This window comes from Gobio gobio (assembly GCF_949357685.1).
Source record: "Gobio gobio genome assembly, chromosome: 8".
Classification (NCBI taxonomy): Eukaryota; Metazoa; Chordata; class Actinopteri; order Cypriniformes; family Gobionidae; genus Gobio; species Gobio gobio.
The window spans coordinates 25,923,021-25,945,633 of NC_137114.1; the positions used below are offsets into that span (position 1 = coordinate 25,923,021).

General features: G+C 46.6%; 1 protein-coding gene across 1 annotated transcript in view; it reads right to left on the reverse strand.

Moving 5' to 3' along the window:
* Positions 1-1,586: 1,586 nt before the first annotated feature.
* Positions 1,587-22,613, reverse strand: part of LOC307130637 (NXPE family member 3-like) — a 46,342-nt gene continuing 25,315 nt past the window's right edge. The window contains exons 3-7 of the mRNA XM_079823727.1: positions 6,502-6,894; positions 5,988-6,403; positions 5,821-5,897; positions 5,438-5,641; positions 1,587-5,362 (exon numbers count right to left, since the gene is read on the reverse strand). Of these exons, the coding sequence (XP_079679853.1) occupies positions 5,013-5,362; positions 5,438-5,641; positions 5,821-5,897; positions 5,988-6,403; positions 6,502-6,894 (1,440 nt within the window). The 3' untranslated portion in view covers positions 1,587-5,012. The remainder of the gene's footprint in view (positions 5,363-5,437; positions 5,642-5,820; positions 5,898-5,987; positions 6,404-6,501; positions 6,895-22,613) is intronic.

A 22,613-nucleotide genomic window follows, 5' to 3' on the forward strand; every position in this document is an offset into this window, starting at 1 on the left:
GACAAACTAATTTTCTCGCATCAATTAACTCTTCTACTACCTGCCCATTTATGTCCACTACTTTCCCACCCCACAGTGTATTATGCGCATTAAAGTCTCCACACCAGATAACTTTCTCATCATCTTCTCCTTCAATTTTTTCCAATTCATTCAATCCTAATCTCTTGCATGGGTTATACAAATTTATTATCACAAACTTCTTCCCTTGATCCCATACTTCAACTACTACATACTCACTTGTTTTCCCTATACCTACTTTCCTATATGGAATACCTACTCTAATAAAAGTCACACATCCCCCTCCATTACCTTCTTCTCTGTCCCTTCTCGCTGCAGAATATCCTTTTAGTACAAAATCAAGTCCAAGTTTAAGCCAAGATTCCTGGATACAAATCACATCCGGTTTCTCTTTCATTTGATTAAAATATCCTTTGAACTCCAAACCATCTGCCAACAGGCTCCTTGCATTCCACTGCAGGATTAATATCATCCAGATTGTTGACCAACCCATATTTCCTGACTTTGCTGAGACTCCAAAGTTAGACCATCTCTAACTTTCTCCCATGTGAGTCCTTTTACACCAAGAAATCTTTCAGCTGCCTTTACAATTATTTGAATCTTCTCTGTTCTCTTCTCTGTTTGAGCTGTGCAATTACTAATGTCTGCCATAAACAACACAAAACTCTTCTTGCTTACCACTAACACATCTTCCCTTATCATCCCCTCTTCCACCCTTATTTGATCTCTCGGCTTACTTACGTTCTGCCCCTCTTTATTGCCATCTTCTAACTTCTCCTTGCTCTTTCACTCCACTAGTTTCACTGTTTCAGCATATGTCAGATTATTTTTATTCTTCTCATTCTGAACTTCTACTGCTTTCTTCCTTACTGCACAGCCCCCATATGCAACATTGTGCGCACCCTCACAGTTGTAGCACTTTACCTCAGCACCTTCCTCACATCTCCCATAATCATGTTTGCCTCCACATCTCGCATATCTCTTTTTTGCCTTACACACTTTTGCAATATGTCCATACATTTTGCAATTATAGCATCTCAATGGCGCCTTCACATAAGCTCTTACTGGGAAACATATATCCAATTCTAACCCTCTCTGGTAGCATTTCCTCTTCAAACTGTAACATCACTGATAAACTATCCACTCTACTTCCATCTTTGTTTGTCTTCAATCGTCTGACTTCTCCTACTTTCCCTCCCTCAATGTTTTTCTCTTACGGAACTCCAGAAATTACTCCACTTACCCACGTCTTTTCACCTACTGGTTTGCAACTCACTACCTCTTGTTTACACATCTTTTTGATTCTCATTATTTTTACCCGTTGCTCCTCACTAACACATTTCACCAACAATGCTCCATCCTGCAATACCTTTGCACTTTTTATCTCACCTATCAACCTTTTAAACTCCATCTTCAAAGCTATGGCACTCACCCCTCTCATTCCATGGCCTTCTTTAAACCTAACTATTAACTTAAACTCATCCCTTCTCCTTTCTATCCACTCTTCTTCCCCACTTTCCCCATTAATACTTGCTGTCCCTTCTTTATTTTTATTTTTCCTTTTCATTGTCCCTACCATTGTGAATGCGCTCCTCTCGTCTAAATTTTCCCCACCTACCTCCATCCCATCTCCTTCTCCTTCCTCTGAATCCTCTATGCATTCCTTTGTCTCTGGATCAGTCACATTCTTTTTTAGTCGAGATCTAGTCCTCTCTCTCTCTCTCTCTCTCTCTCTCTCTCTCTCTCAAATTAATCAATAATCAGATAACAAGAGGGGTGGGGTCAAGACTGAGGACAGGAACGCACATGACAGAACTAAACCAAAACACCACGTGCTAAACAAGACAAGACAGACATGCAACAATTCTTCCATTTTAATGTCCAACATTGTGTAAGTGAGCCAATTGTCAGCACTGACTATGTTGCTACAGTCAAGAGATAAATGAGAATTTGCACACTGCTCAAGTTACTGCTGGAGGAATAATCGGAATACACTACAATATATCCTTTACAAGCTGTGCGTGTGTTCACCGCTGCAACACACACACTCACAAAAGAGCTGAGGCGTTGTTTCAAATGCCTCGTGTATCCTGTGCCTCGTGTAGAAGCTCTCTCTTCGGCGAGGATCTTCACATCCTTTGCACCGTGTGCTTAGGCCGTGAAGCTGCACTCTCTAAGGGCAGCTGCACGAAGTGCGACAAAATGCTGCTGTCGACCCTTCAGGCTCGACTCACCAGCTTCAATGAAGACGCGTTCCCTCCTCTCTCCATCTTCTCTCGCTCGGGCCATGCAGGAAGAAGCGCCGCGGACAGAGAACGCCAGAGCAGACGAGCGAGCCCACGCCGGAGCACTTCCCGCATGTTTCGCTCTCAGAACCCCCTTCGCCGGTCTTGTTCACCCAGGATGACCAACGGCCCTCTCAGTTAGCGGCCGGTCCTATTTCCTTTGGCGGACCAGAAGCGGGGGAGGACGAGGATGACGCTCGCAGCATCTCGAAAGTGAGGAATGGTCGGGCTCCATAGCTGACCCCGCACCTTCTGTTCAAGACAGCACCGGTGGCGTCAGAGCCGACCTCGAGGCTGAGCTCATTCACCTGTTGACCAGGGGCCCGCCCCCTTCTTCCCTGAAGTTCACGATGAGCTGACGAAGTCATAGAAGGCACCATTTTCAGTCTCAAATCCTCTGCTTCTTCAGCGCTCTCGACACTCGACGGCGCAAAGGAGAAAGTTTACCCTCTTGAGGAAGCGGTCCCCGCACATCTTTGCCCGCCCTCCGCTAGAGGGTGGCAGCCAAAAGCAACACACCCATCCAAGCCCTGCCGCACTACGTCAGCTCTAGCTGGTCGAGACACGCCTCCGTCGACCAGGCTGCTTTGGCTCTTCAAACAATGGCTGTCCTTCAAGTGTTTCAGGCCAAACTTCTCCGTTCTCTGGATGACGAAAATCACCGCCCAGGTGATCGGTAGAAGCATGGCGAACCTGACTGTGCTAGAGCCCCATTTCTGGCTGACCCTTACGGACATGAAGGATGCAGATAAAGCCTCCTTGCAGGATTCCCCCATCTCCACCACTGGCCTGTTTGGTCCAGAGGTGAAAGGGTTCGCTGAGTGTTTCACCGAATCACAGAAGGCATCACAAGCCATGCGCCATTTAAACCGCACTGCATCCCACTTCATACACCCTTAACAATTAACTATTAATTAGGCTAAACTTAAACAACCTTTTTTTAAATGCAATATGAAAGAGCTAGCCTAGTACAAGTCTTCGGCTGTTGGCCCGCTTAAGTGAATCGACATGTCCTGCTGCTTTATAGTGCCGTCAACTGTAACTTTGCCTAAAGCAGAGAAGTATCGCTGCTTGCAATTAAAATCTAACTACAACTGTTTACGTTATGCTTTTGTCTTTTATGCCGGTGTTTGTGTGTATTTTAATTGAACATTATCTATAAACATAACAAGTACTGAAACCTAGCAGTTAATTAATAATAATCAGACACACACAAAATAAATCCCCTATGTTTAACGGACTGGCCCTCCCTTGCGCAGAAAGGTTTTTTCTCCAGAAGCCCTTGAACATAGGACTCACGGAAGACAGTAAATTATAAGCGATGGTTATTGTGTTTATAGTTCATATCAAACACCATATGCACTCCTGTAACTTTCACCAGAAAAGAAAAAAAAATTCAGTGATTACTTCACACCACGGTAGGCATGTCATTACTGCAATATCGCGGTGAGGGGGTTCCGTCACACCCCTAGTCACAAGCACAAAACAGCCAGGTCCCTATTACAAAGAGGCCCGTCCCCAGACTTAATTCAACCCCTTGCTATGCGGGCCGAGGCCTGGGAGGCCATCCCTGCTATTTCAGAGTGGGTGTTGAACATAATAAAACAAGGTTACTCGATACAGTTTGTTCGCAGACACCGTGGTCGAGACATCAGTGAAGAGCGACGTGAGTCACATGCTTCGTACCGAAGTGTCAAAACTTTTAGCAAAAGGGGCTGGGCTTTTACAGTTGCTACTTCCTCGTTCCAAAGAAGGATGGCGGCCTCAGACCCATCCTAGATCTCAGACATCTGAACAAAATGCTTATGATGCGCTCGTTCAAAATGCTGAGTAAGCAAGTGTGCAGTGCTTTTAATAGCCCATCTCTGGAGGAACCAACTATGGTTCAATGTGTATATTTCTAATTTATTGTGGTGCAAATGTGGGAACTGTATCAATAACAGCGCATAGCCAAGCACTAACGTGAATGACTAATGTAACATTAAAACTTGTAAAACAAATCTTGCTCCATCCTTTATCTTTACTCAAAGTAGTAAGAACGACTGACAATCTGCATTAATAGACACAGTTTTAGGTAATAGTGGCCCACAGCTGATTAGCATTAACTATTTCAGTAAGACAGTAATAACGTGAGTTAACCGGTTAGCCATAAAGCTTACACAATATAAAACCCAAAACTATGTATTTTGAACACCCATTATAAAATATATACATCAATAATTATTCCTACTTATAGGTTGTGATTCTGAGGAGCAAGCTGGCTCAAATAAACTGGGTACTGACCCATCTTTCAAGGGCAAGCGTTTTGTGAATGCCGCATTGAACACCGAGATTTGAGAAGCAGGGGTGTAAAGTTGTTCGCAGGCAGACAACTTACAACATAGGCGGGCATTATGCAAATTTCTCGAATTACAGATGACTCGTTTAGGTGATTCAGAGTTGATTCTTTCTTTTGGGAGACAATAACTTTATTTATTGTGCACTTTCGACTTTTCTAAAAATTCACATTCACAAACAGCTATATTACACATGTCTAATGTCTAATTCTAATGTTCTTTAATGTGATATGTTGTTTGTATTCTATTCTTGTATTTATTTATAATAAAAACAGGTGATGAGACTCTGAAGTATTGCACACATACAGTAGGCTTGTGCGGAAGAGATCTTACGCTACTATTTGAAGCCTCGCTTTTGAACTGTAATAAAGGCCTATAACGTTACCTTATAGCCAGTGTTGACAGTCTTGATTACAACAGTAGTAGCAGGTGCCCTCTGTAACAATGCTAGAACAGCTTTGCGGATCCTCAACACTCTATGGGTAAAGAAATCCAGAGGGTATGTGGTGAAATGGGGCCCCATATTGAACATAATGACTGTGTGGGATCCTCCAGACAGGTCATCGATCTCATTACTGATGTAGTGCAGATCAGCAACTGCTGATTTCCGAGTCCGCAAAGGAACGCCGTGAGCCCTCCAGTGTAAGTCAATGTTGTTCGCCACATCCACTGCAATGAGCGGACCTGACTGATATTGGACATGCAGGTTCATCTGCTTCAGGGCTGAAAAACAGATCCACAATTACTGTCTATACACTGTATATATAATTATAATGAACAAATAAGCAACTATCTCACTTGGTACTGCTTTCACAAAGAACTCAAACCACTGCCTCATAGTAGAGTCTCCCATCATGTAGATGTGTTTGTCTTTCAGGCACTCGGTTGTCGTTTGGGTTGTAAAATGGCGGGTGCTACAGACAAATGATGTCCACACATCATTCAGGTAAAAGCCAGCCGGAACTGGAGTCTGTAAACCAGGACGACATTTCTCTGTAACATCTGCAGGATGAAAAAAATGTAAGTTCTGTGTCAAAGGTTTTCAGAAAGATTTCAAAAATGTGCCTGAACTGGACATTTAATTTGACTTGCATTGTTTCAAAAAATGTATTATGTGCAACTCCCGGCAGCTCTGCATTCTTGTATTGTAATATTCTGATGTGTTAAATTGAACAACATACCAATAGTTCCATTTCCATTGGAATTAATAATTTTGATGATTCTTTTATCTCCATTGATACCTTTGTTAGTTTGCTTCCTGCCAAAGAGAACATGATTGTCATAATTCTTTCCATCAATGCATCAAATAGATCAAATAAACATTCAATCAAGAGTTCTTTAATCTCACATAAGCATTTTCTCCTTATTAGTCAGGCGGTTTTTATAACCACCCATAGAGTGGTAGACAAGGGCACTGCATGGCAGCGATTTGGGTCTCTGGCAGCGCCAAGTTTCTCCGGTTCGGGGATCGTTGTATTCACAGCAGCAGTCTCCTGTTCCCATATGCTCTAGTCCATTCTTGTCCCACTTTACATTACACTTCACTGTTTCACTTAGCCTGGTCTTATTTGGTCCTGGTCCCTCATAATATCCATTAAAGAACACTCTGTCAGAGTCAGTATCTCTGTGATGCTTCAGGACCTGCACAGCTTCACTGGAGTGAATTAGACGCACAGCCACCTGTGCCTCGCCGACCCACGGCAGGAGGAAACGCACAGAGTAGGAGCCATTGAGCAGATCCACCACCTCCCCAAAAACACTGGCCTGTGACAAAGGAACATTCTCAGTATAACTCTCTGACCCAGGGAGATAAATATAACAGTAAGGTAGTTTTAGTTAATCCAATGTGTACAATAACTGACCTTAGTTTTAGACCAGAATAGCTTGGCTTGAAAAAAGTCCCCTCCATAACCTTTGGATTTGTTGTCAAAATCCTTTGTGTGTACTGTAACATAAAGCTCCTCACCAATTTGATAGCTCTCTTTCAGGTCCTGAATGATGAATTTGGTATGGCCTGGACTAGTACTCATGGACACACTTGTGATTGCTCTGTCAGGCCCGGCCCAGTAAACAGCGCTCTGTAACCTGGAGTAGTCGTCTAAATTGATTCCCAATTCAGAGTAAAATGAGCTTGACTCTTCTGAACTGAGTACTGAAGTAGAAGTGGAGTTTGTATAGAGGCCTGCAACGTGTTGAGACAAAAAGCTGGGTGGAGGGTGTTTCTTCCTTTCATTGCCTATATAAGACCATACAACCTACAAATACAAAAGATTGTTATTAATCAAAAGTTTTGTCTTTGTAGGAATAATGCTTGTAAATTAAACTAAACTAAGCATCTAGGGTTATGTATATAACCCCGGTTCTCTTACGAGAGGTTCTCTCGTATTGCGTAAGTTCCTTACGCTACGGGAAAGTATTCTTTCTTCGAGATTTCTGAAAAACCCAAAATTATCCTTAATTTTGTAACATTGTCAACGCAGTGCGGCAGCCTGGCAGACCATAGCAGGCTATTCCAGCGTGCTATTGGCTGCTCTGCTGGCAACTGCAGCAGCCTATCGGTGAGCCCGCGTGACGTGGCGACCAATGAGGGCGCTTCGCGCCCACCTGGCTTCATTTGCCTACAGGTGGGGCGTGGCCACGTGTATACAAGCAGGGCTCACGGGCTGCATATTCGATTTTCTTTTCTTCAGCGAAGCCCTTCGCATCGCTGGATCTGGAACCCGCCGCCGTGACCGCGCAGACAAGCAAGCAGAGGACAGCGCCTGAGGAAGCCGGCAGCATCGCGCCACCTTCAGCCTTCCGTGCCTGCTCTGCTATCCGGCAGCCCCATATCCTTTTACGCTCAAAGTGTTGTCGCCGCTGCGTCACACTTTTCACAAAAAGAGCCGAGCGTTGATACAAATGTCTCGTTCCACCTGCGGCTCGTGTCACGCGCAGCTCAGCTCCGGGGACCGCCATGTGATCTGCGCTCTCTGCCTGGGCCGTGATCACGCCGCCGCCGCACTCCACGCTGGCGGATGCCAAGAGTGCGAAGAACTGACGATGTCGACCCTGCGGGCTCGACTCGTCCTGTTCGAAGATGATATCCCTCCAGTCCCTGCCACGCCGTGCAAGAAGAAGCGCCGCTCGCAGCGGACTCCGGAGCTCGCAGAGAGAAGCTCGCCGGAACCTTTCCCGCCCGCTTCACTCTCGCCTTCCCCGCCCCCACCCCAGGCCGCCATTTCTGTTGCCGCCTCCGGGGATGAGGCGGATGCGGCCGCGGAACGCGCCGACAGCTGCTCCATCATGGCTTCCGACAGCGAGGACTGGTCTTCCGCGTCCTCTTCAGTCCGGGGCTCCGGACGCTCTCGAGCGGGTGAGGACGCCGAACTCTTGCGCCTTCTCACCCGGGCTGTCGAGCAGCTAGGCCTCGAATGGGCCCCGCCCAAGGTGGCAGCGCCGAACCGACTTGACGGATGCTTCCTAAACAGTCGCCGCCGTGCGCCCACCTCCAGGACTGCACCCTTTTTGCCGGAGCTTCACGAGGAGCTCGCAAAGTCCTGGAATGCGCCATTCTCCGCGAGGGTCTCGTCTCAGGCTTCTTCGACGCTCTCACAAGTTGACGGCGCGGCCGAGAAAGGCTACAACGCTATCCCTCCGGTGGAAGAGGCGGTCGCAGCGCACCTTTGCCCGCCTTCTGGTTGGCGCTCAAAGGCTGCCCTCCCGTCTAAGGCCTGCAGAGTGACGTCATCGCTGATCGGCCGCGCTTTCTCTGCCTCCGGTCAAGCTGCGTCCGCTCTGCACTCTATGGCCGTGCTGCAAATCCTCCAAGCTAATCTCCTCCGCGACATGGACGAGAAATGCTGTGACGCTGAGTTAATCACGGATTTGCGAAGCGCGACGGATCTCTACCTTCGCGCCACCAAGACCGCAGCACAGGCCCTCGGACGCTCTATGGCCTCCCTCACGGTAGCTGAGCGCCACCTCTGGCTCACGCTCGCGGACATGCGAGAAACAGAGCGCGCGGCCTTCCTAAACGCCCCGCTCTCTCCGTCTGGGCTTTTCGGACCAGCGGTCAAGGGGATCGTCGACCGTTTCTCCGAAGTGCAGAAAACGACGCAGGCCATGAACCTTTTCCTGCCTCGACGCCCCGGCGCTAGCAATAGCTCCGCTGCTCGCCGTCCTCGTGACCAGCCAGCAACGAGCTCCGCGCAGCGCCCAGCGCGGCCCCCTTCGTCTCAGAGAAGACCGAGCGGCCGCCCCAGATCGCGCTCTTCCAGCCGTGGTAAGCCGCCTCCACCTCGGGGCCCCCGGCCTAGGATCACGCTGAAGCCCGAGCCTCCAAAGTCCTCCTAGCAAGAGGCGAGAAACGACGGTTAAGTCCCGCCGCGGCCGGACCACCGTCAAAACTCTTTTTCCTGTCAGCCCCCACCACTGTGGCTGCTGCAGATGGATTTCACGCAGCCAACGAGCCGGCAAAAATGCCTTCTCGCCTGTCAATAACCGCCGTTTTTACGGCGAACCAGAGAAATCACAAAAGTTGCATTATTTCTGGTCGCACGGCTCGCGCCGTATGTGTTTCAAATGCAGTAAATGTGCCCACTTTTCTGTGTTCACCCCTGCACACAAGCACTATAAACCCTGTGTCCCCCACTCACATAAAGCGGCCACCGGCCGCTCGAGTGCTAGAGTTAGGTCACGTGTCCGCTTGTTTGCGTCCACGACTAACCACCACACGCGCTGTCACACAGCCACTCTTATCCGGTCATGTTCCACGCGTAAGAGTTGTGCCCGCTCAAACGCGCTCACACATTTTCGCGAACATTATGCCTCAGGCGCCACGCGCCACGCCACACACCATTTATTTTCCGCCCAGGGTGGCCGGAGCGATGAGTGTAGGGCCGCACACAAGCCACTCCCCGCTCGAAGCGGCAGAGATGCAGTGTGTAGGGCGGCCAGCCATCGCGAGCGATCGGCTGGCCCACAGCACAGAGAGCGCGCGCACTGCGCCCGCCCCTCCTATACGGGCCGTCAAACCCGCGAAGCGCGGCGTTTCGAGGCCGGAGGCCGTTCTATCCCGTGTGGCGCATGCGAGAGCGTGGGAAGCCATTCCAGGTGTATCAGAATGGGTGCTGAAAACAGTGAAGCACGGCTACACTCTGCAGTTCGCTCGCCGCCCTCCGCGCTTCTGTGCGCGTACAGAGACGAGAGTGAGCGAGGAAGTAGCACATCTACTTCGAGCAGAAATAGCCACGCTGCTGTGCAAAGGGGCTATAGAACCGGTTCCCCACTCTATGAGCGAGTCAGGCTTTTACAGCCGGTGTTTTCTCGTGCCAAAAAGGGATGGGTCGCTCAGACCGATTCTGGATCTGAGGCGTCTGAACAAAGCTCTTATGAAAAGATCGTTCAAGATGCTCACGACCAAGCAGATCCTCGCGCATATTCGCCCGAGAGACTGGCTAATCTCCCTAGATTTGAAAGATGCATATTTTCAAATCAAGATAACGCCGCGTCACAGGCCATTCTTACGATTCGCCTTCGACGGCCAGGCTTATCAATACACCGTCCTTCCGTTCGGCCTGTCACTAGCACCCCGTACATTTACGAAGTGCATGGACGCGGCCCTCGCTCCTCTGAGAAATCGAGGGATGCGAGTATTGAACTATCTGGACGATTGGCTCATCCTGGCGCAGTCGGAGGCCGAGCTCCTCGCCCACAGGGCAATGCTGCTCAGCCATCTGGACAGCCTAGGGCTCACGGTCAATTGGACCAAGAGCTCATTAGTGCCCACGCAATCAACCTCATTTCTGGGTTTGAATCTGGACACTGTGGCAATGTCAGCCCGCCTGTCACCCCATCGCGCGCGCCAAGTTCGGCGCATGGCTGCGTACTTTCGGCCAGGCAAAATCGCACCTCTCAAGCTGTTTCAGAGGATGCTGGGACGTATGGCCTCAGCTGCAGCTGTGCTCCAGCTGGGCTTAATGCGCATGCGCCCGCTGCAATGCTGGTTAAACGCCCGAGTGCCTCACAGGGCCTGGGCGTCCGGTGGCTTCAGGATCAGAGTGACTCAGGGCTGCGTGTCAGCCCTAGAGCCCTGGTTAGTAGCCGACTGGTACCAGAGGGGAGTGACGATGGGAGCCATCTCACACCGCAAGGTCATCTCGACGGACGCCTCCACCACGGGTTGGGGCGCCGTTTTCGAGGGCAGATCAGCCTCGGGCCTTTGGTCGAGCGAGGAAAAACTCCTACACATAAACTGTTTGGAGATGATAGCGGTAGAGAACGCGCTCAAGCAGTTTCTCCCGCTTATACGAGGACACCATGTGTTAGTCCGGTCGGACAACACCACAGTGGTGTCCTACGTGAACCGGCAGGGCGGTGTCAGGTCCAGAGGTCTGGGCAATCTGACAGAACGCCTGCTCGTGTGGGCACACAGCTCGCTGCGCTCGTCGAGAGCTGCGCACGTGCCGGGCCACCTCAATGTGGGCCCGGACAAGCTGTCCAGGGGCCTCATTCTCCCAGGAGAATGGTCCCTGCACCCCCAGACAGTCCAGCTGGTATGGCGCCTGTTCGGCAGAGCGGAGCTCGACCTCTTTGCAACAAAAGAGAACGCCCGCTGCCCGACGTTTCTGTCCAAAAGCGAGGATGCGCTGTCCCAAACTTGGCCCAGCCTCCCGCTGTATGCTTTCCCGCCGATCTCCCTATTGCCCCAGGTCATAGCGAAAATCAGGGAAACGCGCCGTCCGGTGCTCCTTATAGCACCGCGCTGGGAGAACCAGATTTGGTACCCAGAGCTGGTGAAGCTGTCGCACTCACCCCCCTGGCCAGTTCCGCTGAGAGCAGACCTTCTCTCTCAAGCAGGAGGCTCAGTTTGGCATCCCCATCCAGAGCGATGGTCTCTGCATGTATGGGTGACCAACGGATACCCGTTGACCTGCCCGAAGGGGTTATGAACACGATTTCACACTCTAGAGCCCCCTCGACGAGGCGGTTATATAGTTCTAAGTGGTCGGTGTTCACTGAGTGGTGTGTTTCCAAGGGATTGGACCCACAGCAATGTGGGGTCCAGCGGGTGCTCTCCTTCCTCCAAGAGCTTTTGGAATTGGGCAGGTCCCCTTCCACGCTCAAAGTGTATGTGGCGGCTATAGCAGCGTTCGCTCAGACGACGCTAGGTAGCACGCTAGGAAGGAACGAGCTCATCGTCCGTTTCCTCAGAGGAGCCAGACGGATGAATCCCCCGCGGCCCCCGTCGGTTCCTATATGGGATCTGGCCTTGGTCCTAGAGGCCCTGAAGGCTCATCCCTTTGAACCGCTCGAGACTGTGGAACCAAGGTTCCTTTCGCTGAAAACCACGTTTCTGATAGCTCTGGCTTCAGTGAAACGTGTGGGGGATCTACACGCGCTCTCAGTGAGCCCGACGTGTATGGAGTTCGGTCCTAATGACTCTAAGGTCATTCTCAGACCGAGGCATGGTTATGTCCCCAAAGCGATCGGCACTCCCTTCAGGGCGCAGATTATCTCCCTCTCGGCTCTGCCAGCATCCGATGAGGGGGACGGTGGCAATTTCCTCTGCCCTGTCAGGGCATTGAGGGTTTATGTCACACGCTCCGCCGCCTTCAGGCGTTCTGAGCAGCTATTTGTTTCGTTTGGTGGGCGCACTAAAGGTCTCGCCTCCTCGAAACAGACCCTGTCCAGGTGGATAGTGGACGCGATTGCAACTGCATACGCTTCCAAACACCTGCAGTGCCCGCTAGGTGTCAGAGCACACTCCACCAGAGGCATGGCCTCTTCGTGGGCTTGGGCCAGAGGGATTTCCATCCACGATATCTGTATGGCGGCAGGCTGGGCCTCCCCGTCTACGTTCGTGAGATTTTACAATCTGGAAGTTCCTGCCTTACAGGCGAAAGTGTTATCAGTTCAATAGGGCCGTTGGTTCTGCCCAGTGATTCTGCGCAGACATAGCTCACATACTGGTAGTAAGTTCGGTACTAGGCTCATGTGAATTTGAAGGAGACCGGCGGTGCCGTTCCCTCATTTACGAGACGAGCTGTTGTGAGTTTGAAGGTGACCGGCGGTGCCGTTACCTCACTCATATAACAAGATATTGTGAATTTGAAGGCGACCGGCGTTGCCGCTCCCTCATTCATGAGACAAGGTGTGGTGAATTTGAAGGAGACCGGCAGGTGCCGTTCCCTCATTCATGGGACAGGGTGTTGTAACCACCCGTCGTAAACCACCCGTCAGTTCGAATGAAGTGTCTGTATATGTGGTGGCCCGTTTTTTCTTTACCGGCCACCCTGCCCGAGCAGTGTTATGGTCCCCGGTTCCCTGGGATACATATGCTGTATGCGAGGCGCGCACGGCGTTGACAATATGTTCCCGTAGCGTAAGGAACTTACGCAATACGAGAGAACCTCTCGTAAGAGAACGATACTCGGTTACTTAACGTAACCTCGGTTCTCTCTAGAAGAGGGAACGAGTATTGCGTTCCTTGCCGTGCGCCCCGCTGGCTTTTACGCTTCAGAACTAAGAAAACCGAATATGCAGCCCGTGAGCCCTGCTTATATACACGTGGCCACGCCCCACCTGTAGGGAAATGAAGCCAGGTGGGCGCGAAGCGCCCTCATTGGTCGCCACGTCACGCGGGCTCACCGATAGGCTGCTGCAGTTGCCAGCAGAGCAGCCAATAGCACGCTGGAATAGCCTGCTATGGTCTGCCAGGCTGCCGCACTGCGTTGACAATGTTACAAAATTAAGGATAATTTTGGGTTTTTCAGAAATCTCGAAGAAAGAATACTTTCCCGTAGCGTAAGGAACTTACGCAATACTCGTTCCCTCTTCTAGAGAGAACCGAGGTTACGTTAAGTAACCGAGTATCGTTCTCTAGAAGGGAACAAGACACTTCATCATAATGTTGACGTTATGGGAACACCATCAAGTGCGACCTGTGTCTGACTTATGCATGGAACACGGCAATTGATTTTATATACATATATATGTGTGTGTTTATGTAATTTTATATATTTATTAATATTGGTTTTCTTTCTGCCTGGTCTTATAATATCTTGTAGCCTCTATCTGGGTTTTACATAAAAAAACAGCATGTTGAGTACTTTTATTATTTATTGACATGGCAAATTGTAGCAAAAATGACAGTGCTCAAACAACAGTTATTAGCTTAATATAAATGATAATTGACATTGAACATTATATGTATATGATGTCTTTATGTCCGTCATTTGTGTATTTTGAGTGGCAGTTTATCTCTGCAGATGATGAGGTTGTGGGATGTGACAACATCTGAAATACACAATTTATTTTAGAGTTACAGTGTGTCTCTTTCAGATTCAGATTCCTTTATTCGTCATCTTTATGCTCCACATAAAAACAAAATTGTGTTTCACACATCCACCACTCAGGAATTCAGTACAAACAATTGATAAAAAAGAAAAACCATAAAGTAGCTAATAAATAAGAATACTAATAAATAAGCTGAAGTACACTAAAATAGAATAGAATTAATAGTTATAATTTATAAACAGTCACTCAAGTGCAGTTCACATTCTCTGATTGAGCAGTCTGTGGGAAAGAAACTGTTTAACAGCCGAGTAGTCCTTGATTTGATACTTCTGTATCTTTTACCGGGCTGCAGAAGTGTGAACATGCCATGAGAGGAATGAGTGTGCTCTGTGTAGATGTCCTGCAGACACACGCGGCAGCGAAGCACCAATGATTTTTTCAGCAGTTCTCACTATCCTATAGTTTGTGACTCTAATCAGGAAGTTATGGTTACCAAACCAGGAAGAGATGCAGTAAATGAGAATACTCTCAATAGTGCCTCTATAGAACATGGTCATGGCTGGGATAGAGAGATCCACCTTCTTCAGTCTGCGGAAACAATAAAGGCGCTGTCAAGCCCATACACTGTAAAAAAAAATATGGACTTAGTGTCCGTGATGTTACCCATAGGATTCTGATGAGCAATTTTGAAGCGCAAAGTATGGACGAGATGGCCGTTGCCATCTTGGCAGCGCGTCAGCGCGCGTCACTCCCGGATAACAGAAAATGGGCAAAAAGGCGGGACGTGGGCAGAGCTGAAGTGACGTGATGACTAAAAGACAGCAGATAAATGGCTATCCACCTGCCACGCCCTTAATTATGCAGAACTTTAAGGCTTTATATAATGTAAACGAATGAGTTATAAAAAAAATTCACACCCCTCACAGTTGTCATGAAGGGCAAAATTAGCCGTATAGACCAAAACCACAATTTGTACCAGGCTGTAAACAATAATTTGTTTTAATCTGCTGTAAAGTTGGGCATTTTAACATGGGGCTCAATGAGATTCTGCTCCCTTCTGGAGCATGTCCCTAGCGGCCAGTCGATGAATTGCAGTATATGTCAATTCCGTATTGGCTTCAAGAGAAACTGCGGGAGGTTGCTGCTTGGTCGAGCCCTCTTGATGGCAGCTGTGGTATTGTCACTTGAGGTCAGCTCATCCGTCAGATATTTGTTTATGTAAAAACAATTATTTTTATGAAAAAATGTGTGCCCTTTTCAATGTTAAAAGAAAAATGTGATTGTGGCGAGGGGGGCATGGTTCAACGAGGTTCACCAAAATGGGTGCCCAGGATGACCCAGAGGCATTCCTGGACTTGTTTGAGAGGACTGCAGAGGCCAGTGCATGGGACCAAGACTATTGGCCGCTGCGCCTGATCCCCCTGTTGATGGGGGAGGCGCAAATAGCGACCAAATAGAGAACCTCCTCGTGTAACAGGACCTGAAGAAGGCCATTCTGCAGCCGGTCGGACTCACCCCTCAGCAACATTGGAGGATCTGGGGGAAAGTGGCCGGCCCTTCATCATGGCACAACAGCTCCGGGACGCATGCCGCAAATCGCTGATGGCCGAGGGAAGCGACGCGGTAAAAAATCGTCGAGCAGTTGGAGCAGTTCATCGCCTGACTGCCCACGAAGATGGCGCAGTGTGTTCCAGTGCCACCATCTGGAGTTGCTGGACTCGGCCATCCAACTGGCGGAGGACCAGATGGTGGCGTGCCCTGGAGTTGGCGGATTCTTGCCAGCTGTTTCTCTCTCCACCCCTTCCCCTGTTTCTCTCTCCTCTCCCTCTAGGCCGGTTCCAATGTCAGGATCACCATTTGCGGATGTTATTTCATGCGGATGTTATTTCATATTTCGCAGGCCTCCATCAAGAACACCATCAGGCGCTATTGGACATGAAAGAGAATCAGGAACGGTGGTTCCAGATCCTTATCCGCGCCCAACAGGAGGACCGCGAGATGTTCCGGAGCTTGATGGGCCGAGAGGTTCAGACCGAGCCAAGACCATAAGCTGGCCCCCTCATACAGTTTTCTCTCACCAAAATGGGTGCCCAGGATGACCCAGAGGCATTCCTGGACTTATTTGAGAGGACCACCGAGGCCAGAGGGTGGGACCAAGACCATTGGCCGCTGCGCCTGATCCCCCTGTTGACGGGGGAGAGACGCAAATAGCGAGCAAATAGAGAACCTCCTTGTGTACCAGGATCTGAAGAAGGCCAGTCAGACTCACCCCCGGGCAACATCGAAGGAGCCCTTCGTCATGGCACAACAGCTCTGGGCATGCAGCAGCAAATGGCTGATGACCGAGGGAAGCGACGCGGACAAAATCGTTGACCTGGTGGTGCTGGAGCAGTTCATCGCCCAACTGCCCACGAAGACGGCGCAGTGGGTCCAGTGCAACCATCCGAAGTCGCTGGACCCAGACATCCAACTATGCTATACCGCACCCTATCAGTTATTTGGTTCTATACTGCCACCTGTTGGCGCAGTTGTGTAACTTAGATAAGATTAAGTCGTGATCACGAGAAAACAACTTTTGTTATCCCGAGATCACAAGAAAATATAAAGTCGTGATCACGAGAAAACAACTTTTGTTATCTCGAGATCACAAGAAAAGTAAGCCGTGATCACGAGAAAACAACTTTTGTTATGTCGAGATACTTAGAAAACAAAACTGAAATAAAAAATGATCCATGGCCGTTTAAGGCTTCTGTATAAGTTACTGTGGAGAAGAGAAGATAAGTATCCTTAACTGAACAGAGCTACTCACACATACATGTTCTGTTAAACTAAAAAGAGGACATGACTGGCTGAAAACCAGTTACAGTTTGAAAGTAAAAATTTATAGACATATTAAAAAATAAATAATTTACCTGTTACCTGTTGAGAGTGTGTTGACAGTCTGTGTAATCGGATGGCTGAGCACCAGAAAAAAACACTGAAAAAAAGATTGGAGGCAACAAGTGTGGAAAAGGTAAAGACGCGGCTGCAGAGAGAAGAACAGAAACTGCAAACTATTCTTCAGTCAATTTTTCTTTAATTAATTGCACTCTTGGTCTTCATTCTTCACAAATGGTCTTGGGTCCTAAACCGTTATTCCCCTAACAGTTTATACCAAATGTAAAACTCAAAATATTAAGTTTGTTTGACAAAAGGAAAATTCAAGGGAGGTGCTGTCGCGAGGAGCACTAGTTCCAGATACCAGGTCTGGTTGGGCCTGATATGGCGCAACTAACAAGACCTGCTCCTTGCCCTCCCTGACTTTGCACAGTGTTTGTGCTAGAAGGCTCACTGGGGGAAATGCATACATGCGTAAAACAAATAAAACAACTGCAGGTCCAAGATTCTGTCTTCCTGTCTTCATATTGGCAGGAGGGACCGGCTCTGTCATGTCCTTCGCCAGTAGGACTGCAATTTCCGTCCGTAAAACAGAGGCACCCTCCTTCAGCACAGCACAGCAGTGGAGTGGATGCCCCTAAACCAGGCGAACTGAATCTAGTCTGATAGTACGGATGAGCCAGGCTAGCCAGGCTTCCATCGACCGAGCAAGCGGGACCAGCGGCACCACAGACATACCCTGGGTGGGGCAGCGAGGCGGAATGCAGGGACCTGACTCAGACGGTGTAGTGGCCCGAAATGGGGTCTGAGTGTGCACGAGGGTGTGTGGAGGCCTCTCGAGTGCGTACTGGGCGGCCGAGAACTGCTGGGTGAAGCTCTCGACAGCGTTGCTGAATAGCCCAACATGGGAAACGGGGGAGTTTACTTATCGGATACTTATCAGGAACCGATACTTATCGGCCTCCCTCATATCCACTAGGTTGAGCCAGAGATGGCTTTCCTGGACCACCATGGTGGACATCGCCTGACCAATCGAACATGTCCCAATCGAAGAACAAGTTAAAGCACTCACGGAAATTGTGCAGCCCTGTGTATGCACTCACTGATATGGAACGCCCTCACCGAACCAACAGAGATTGCAGTTTTGTCTCTTCTCCTGTGAGATCGTGGTCCCCGCTGAACGTGCCTTAACCCCAGCACTCGAACTTCTTCTCCTTCTTCTCCTTCTCTCTTTACAGAAACACTCTTCAGCAGCAGAATAACAATCGGCTCCAAAGTGAATGACAAATGTGTGCTGCATCCGCTTCCGTATTTATTATACCCACACTGCGGGGAGGAGAGCAAGATGCAAATCTCACACACCAATGTGCACTGGCTCGTTCTGTATACACTCAAAGCTGATAGGGCTCCCAGAAGTGATCCCAATACGTTGGGAACAGAAAGGGAACAGAAAACTAACGGTCTAATGAGTTTATTGTCATTGATTACATGAGCCATGATTATTTTACTAAGTTGTACTGTATCTTTTAACGTTCCTTAGTAAACTACTTTGCTTTACTAGAAGTAAAAAGGAAGCAATGATTATGAAGCAGACAAAGTTATGATTAAGTTAAACAAGGCTTGAGAGCAGAAGTTAAAGAAAACTTTTAATTTAAAGTTTGAGGTTTGCTAAATTAGAAATATTCTTAGGAGTTGCAATAATGATAGGGGGTTATTGTTCTGTTGAGTACTTTCCATATTAATATCACTTCAAAGCCACTGGGGCCCACTGTTGAACAACATCAATTTTAGCTCTACTAAAATAAATCTGTAGATATTTTTTTTTTCTCTCTAACACCCCATTTACACAACTAATACAGTAAGTCCTATTGTTCAGTCTTGCAATGCTATTGGATGGAAGTCTGATTAGTAATATGTCTGTTGAATGCTTTAATCATATTAGATTTCGATCTTGTAATGTCAATGTTGTAATTTTGCAACACTGGGTGAAAGGGGTAGCAAAATGTTTGCCCAAATATCTGCTTGCTGCATGAGGGACAGGCGATAATGTTCAGGAATGTGGGCGTAATAGTGCTATTAGCATGATAAGACACAAATAAGCTAGCTAGACTGCATTGTGTGAATTCTGTGTACTGTATGAATTATTTAAATGTGTAAGTATCATTGGGATATGGAAAATAACCAGTGTTCTTTTTCCATTTCAGAATGCCATCAGCCAGGAAAGACCATACTATCAACAAAGAGTATGATGTCATTGATGCCGTCCAAATGGGAACAGTGATTTTTAAATGGATTCTGAAGTGATGAAGATGAATGTGGAGATGCCTGGGAAATGGAAAACGAAAATAAACAACCCAGTGACCACCCATCTGATGATTATGTGGACATCATGCCAACAAAATCAAGTCACTCAAGAGCACAGGCCATCCCCTGTGACAGGTCTCGCTGGCTGATAAAGGATTTTATCAGTCCAATCACTGATTTTTCAGGTCAGGATATCACTAATGATGCCGTCTCCCTTAATACACCACTGGAGTATTTCTGAAAGTTTGTGTCAGAAGATATGAACAAAATAGAAGCTGCAGACACTGTGGTAAAGGATACGCCAACACACTTTGCAGCAAGTGCAATGTCCACCTTTGCCTCTCGGAGGACAAGAACTGCCTTTGGGATTATCATAACTTAATATGGCTATGAACAGAGCTAAATCATGTAAATGCCAAAGTTTTCATTCATTTCATCATGTTTTGTAAATACAATCTGAACATATTTTTTTATAATAAATTATTTTTCATAAAAAATATGACTTGTCCAATTATTTATATGGTGTGATTATTAGTGTATACATATGCTACTAATATAATCATTACAGCCTGCAAATGAACCCTTAGATGTTTTCTACATTTATTCAGACAGTGAGTGAAATCACTGAAATTCTGCTACCCAACAGGCCTAACGTTAGCCTGGTTCCGCCCTCCTAAGTACTTCCGCTCAGTTTTCATTTTCCTTCAGTACTCTTTTTCCTATATTATCTGGTTTTCTCCGGTCAGATTTTAACCGGTACAATCAACAAACAGAGGGTATAACATTGAGATGACATACGTCACGACCAAACGTTAGCGATTGGTTATGGCAGATCCAGAGTGGCTCTGGGTAGATCCAATAGTTTTAAACTTCAACAGAGTACCTGCCTTCAAGGAAGTTAACACTTGTCAAAGAAGAGTGGCCAGACTCTTTGTACAAATTAAATGTACGAGAGTCTGGTAGGACCAGGCTAGCCCAACTTTGCAATATTACAACATTCCCCTAAAAATGTACTAAAATGTTGAAAATGTAAAAAACAATTTATTTCTGCATTAGAGTCCTCCTACAACAACATGTAAAAGGTGGACAATTTTTTTTACAGTTTTTTATCTATATTTGGGTCTTTCAGGGTTAAACACATGGAAATGCTGTAATGTTAAGATAATTCTTGGCCAGGTTACTCTTGTAAAAGAGATTTTAATCTCAATGAGTTTTTTTAACCTGGTTAAATAAAGAATGAATGAATAATGAGACAATAATTTTAAAGGGCAACCAAAGTATATATATATATATTAAGATTGACCTGACAAACCAAATTGAAACGGATGTAGATTCAACTATATCTAAGGAAATAGAAGATGACTAACTCTTACAATGAGCAAAGTATCTGGGTTAGATATGTCTACATTGAAAATAACTTTTAGTAGAATTATGCAGTTTTATGTTTGATATATTCTACATAACTATGACAATAACAGACAAGGCTGAACCAATTGTATGCTCACGCTTATAACAATAGTTTATTTTTGAAATTATGAATAAGGGAGCAAAGGAATCTTTTACTCTTTTGGGGTAAATAAAAAAATACACCTTAAAGAAAGAAAAATGTCTGAAAAGAGATGTTTGGTTCCCTTTCAGTCATTCACTACGTGTTACGTCAGTGACTGATGGAATGGGGGTTTCACAAGAGAGCCCTATCACCTTCGAGTATTAGAAAATGAGCCAATGGTATGGGAAATACCATAGGTCTGCGGAATTTACTCTGTCACATGTCTGTCTTGTCTTGTTTAGCACGTGGTGTTTTGAGTTATTTCTGTGCCATGTGCGTTCCTGTCCTCAGTCTTGACCCCACCCCTCTTGTTATCTGATTATTGATTCATTTTACCCACCTGTTGTTCCCCAATTACCTGCCTTGCTTGTCCCCTATTTAATCTCCTTGCATTTTCAGTCCTGTGCTGGGGCCCGTTTCAGAAAGGAGGATAAGTGAAAACTCTGAGTATGTTAACCCTGAAATGAGGGAAACTCTGGGTTTTCAGTTTCAGAATGGGAGGTATGTCAAACCCGAGAAAGCAGGGTAAACCGTTTCTAAAAGAGAGGTAACTTATACTCAGTCAGTTACCATGGTAACTTACTCTGTGAACCTAACCAGGGCTGCGTTCAGCCCCGACAAAACGTTGCAAAACGTTTTTTAAACGGAAACGGTGCTGCGTTGAACACCCTGTTCTGTTGACGCAAGAGTTGTAACTATGGCAGCCGAGAAGGCCATTCTTTGTTTTCTTTTTGAGGAATTTTCGGAGCCTGATGAAATCGATATAAATACGTGTTTAATACTGCAAAATACATGCAATCACTGCCCTTGCCGTCCAGAATAAAAGACAACATCCCAATCCCATTTAATGAACCTTTTTCATCTCCTGGTAATCAATTCTAACTTAAATCATTTTATTTCTAGTTCTTACTTTTTTAATAGCTTGTATTTTCTTTCTCACTTTATGTCAAGCAATTACCATATATGAAATTTGGTATATAAATAAACTTGCCTTGCAATTAAGCTAAAGATATAAATAAATACATCATCATGTTGATTATATATATATATATATATATATATATATATATATATATATATATATATATATATATATATATATATACATATATATATATATATTAAACTCTTACGACAATCATGTCTTCTAATACCAGCGGACACATTAAACAACTTTACTTCCATTGTGTGAGCTGTCTCTTTAATACTGCGTGGTTTATATACATTTTGCCGCTGATTGGGCTGTCATTTTTGACACACCCACCAAACGAGATCAAACGCATCTCAAACCCGTTGCACACCGTTGCACACCGTTTCCAGGAAACATGACGTTCAACCGGAAACCGTAGCAAAACGTTGCGCACCGGTTTGAGCTTTGAACGTGCCCCTGGTCTGGAGTAGGTTTTCTTTGGTAAACCCAGAGTTTCTTTCTGACTCCTCCCCCTTTTTAAAGCGCCGGCAGTGTTTAAATACTTTATTCATTCATTCAAGCTGCACAAATGCTTTTCTTACTGAGTATTTTGTCGCATTTCAAGTACAAATATCAAACAATTATAAATTAAATCTAAAGTAAGCAAGGTTTACTTAAAACAAATTAAATGATCTGCCACTTGACAAAAATACAAAGTAAGGAAAGCATTCTTTGCAGTGCAGGTACATTCATTCATTGCTCATATTTCATCAAGAGGACACCGTCTGGCATGTCCTTTTATAAAGGATCCAGACGTTTAATAAGCCACTTGTTAAGCCTCTAGAAGTAACCTAATAATTAGAATTTCCTTTAGGATTTCCAGTGGTTGGATGCATTGATGACACTCATATTCCCATCATCACTTTCTGAAAACAGATTGCTGTATGGAATGGAAGGATGCTGCCTGATGGTAGTCCGAGATATATGCCATAACCACAACCACAGCTGTTAAAAGGTTAGTTCACCCAAAAATGAAAATAATGTAGTTTATTACT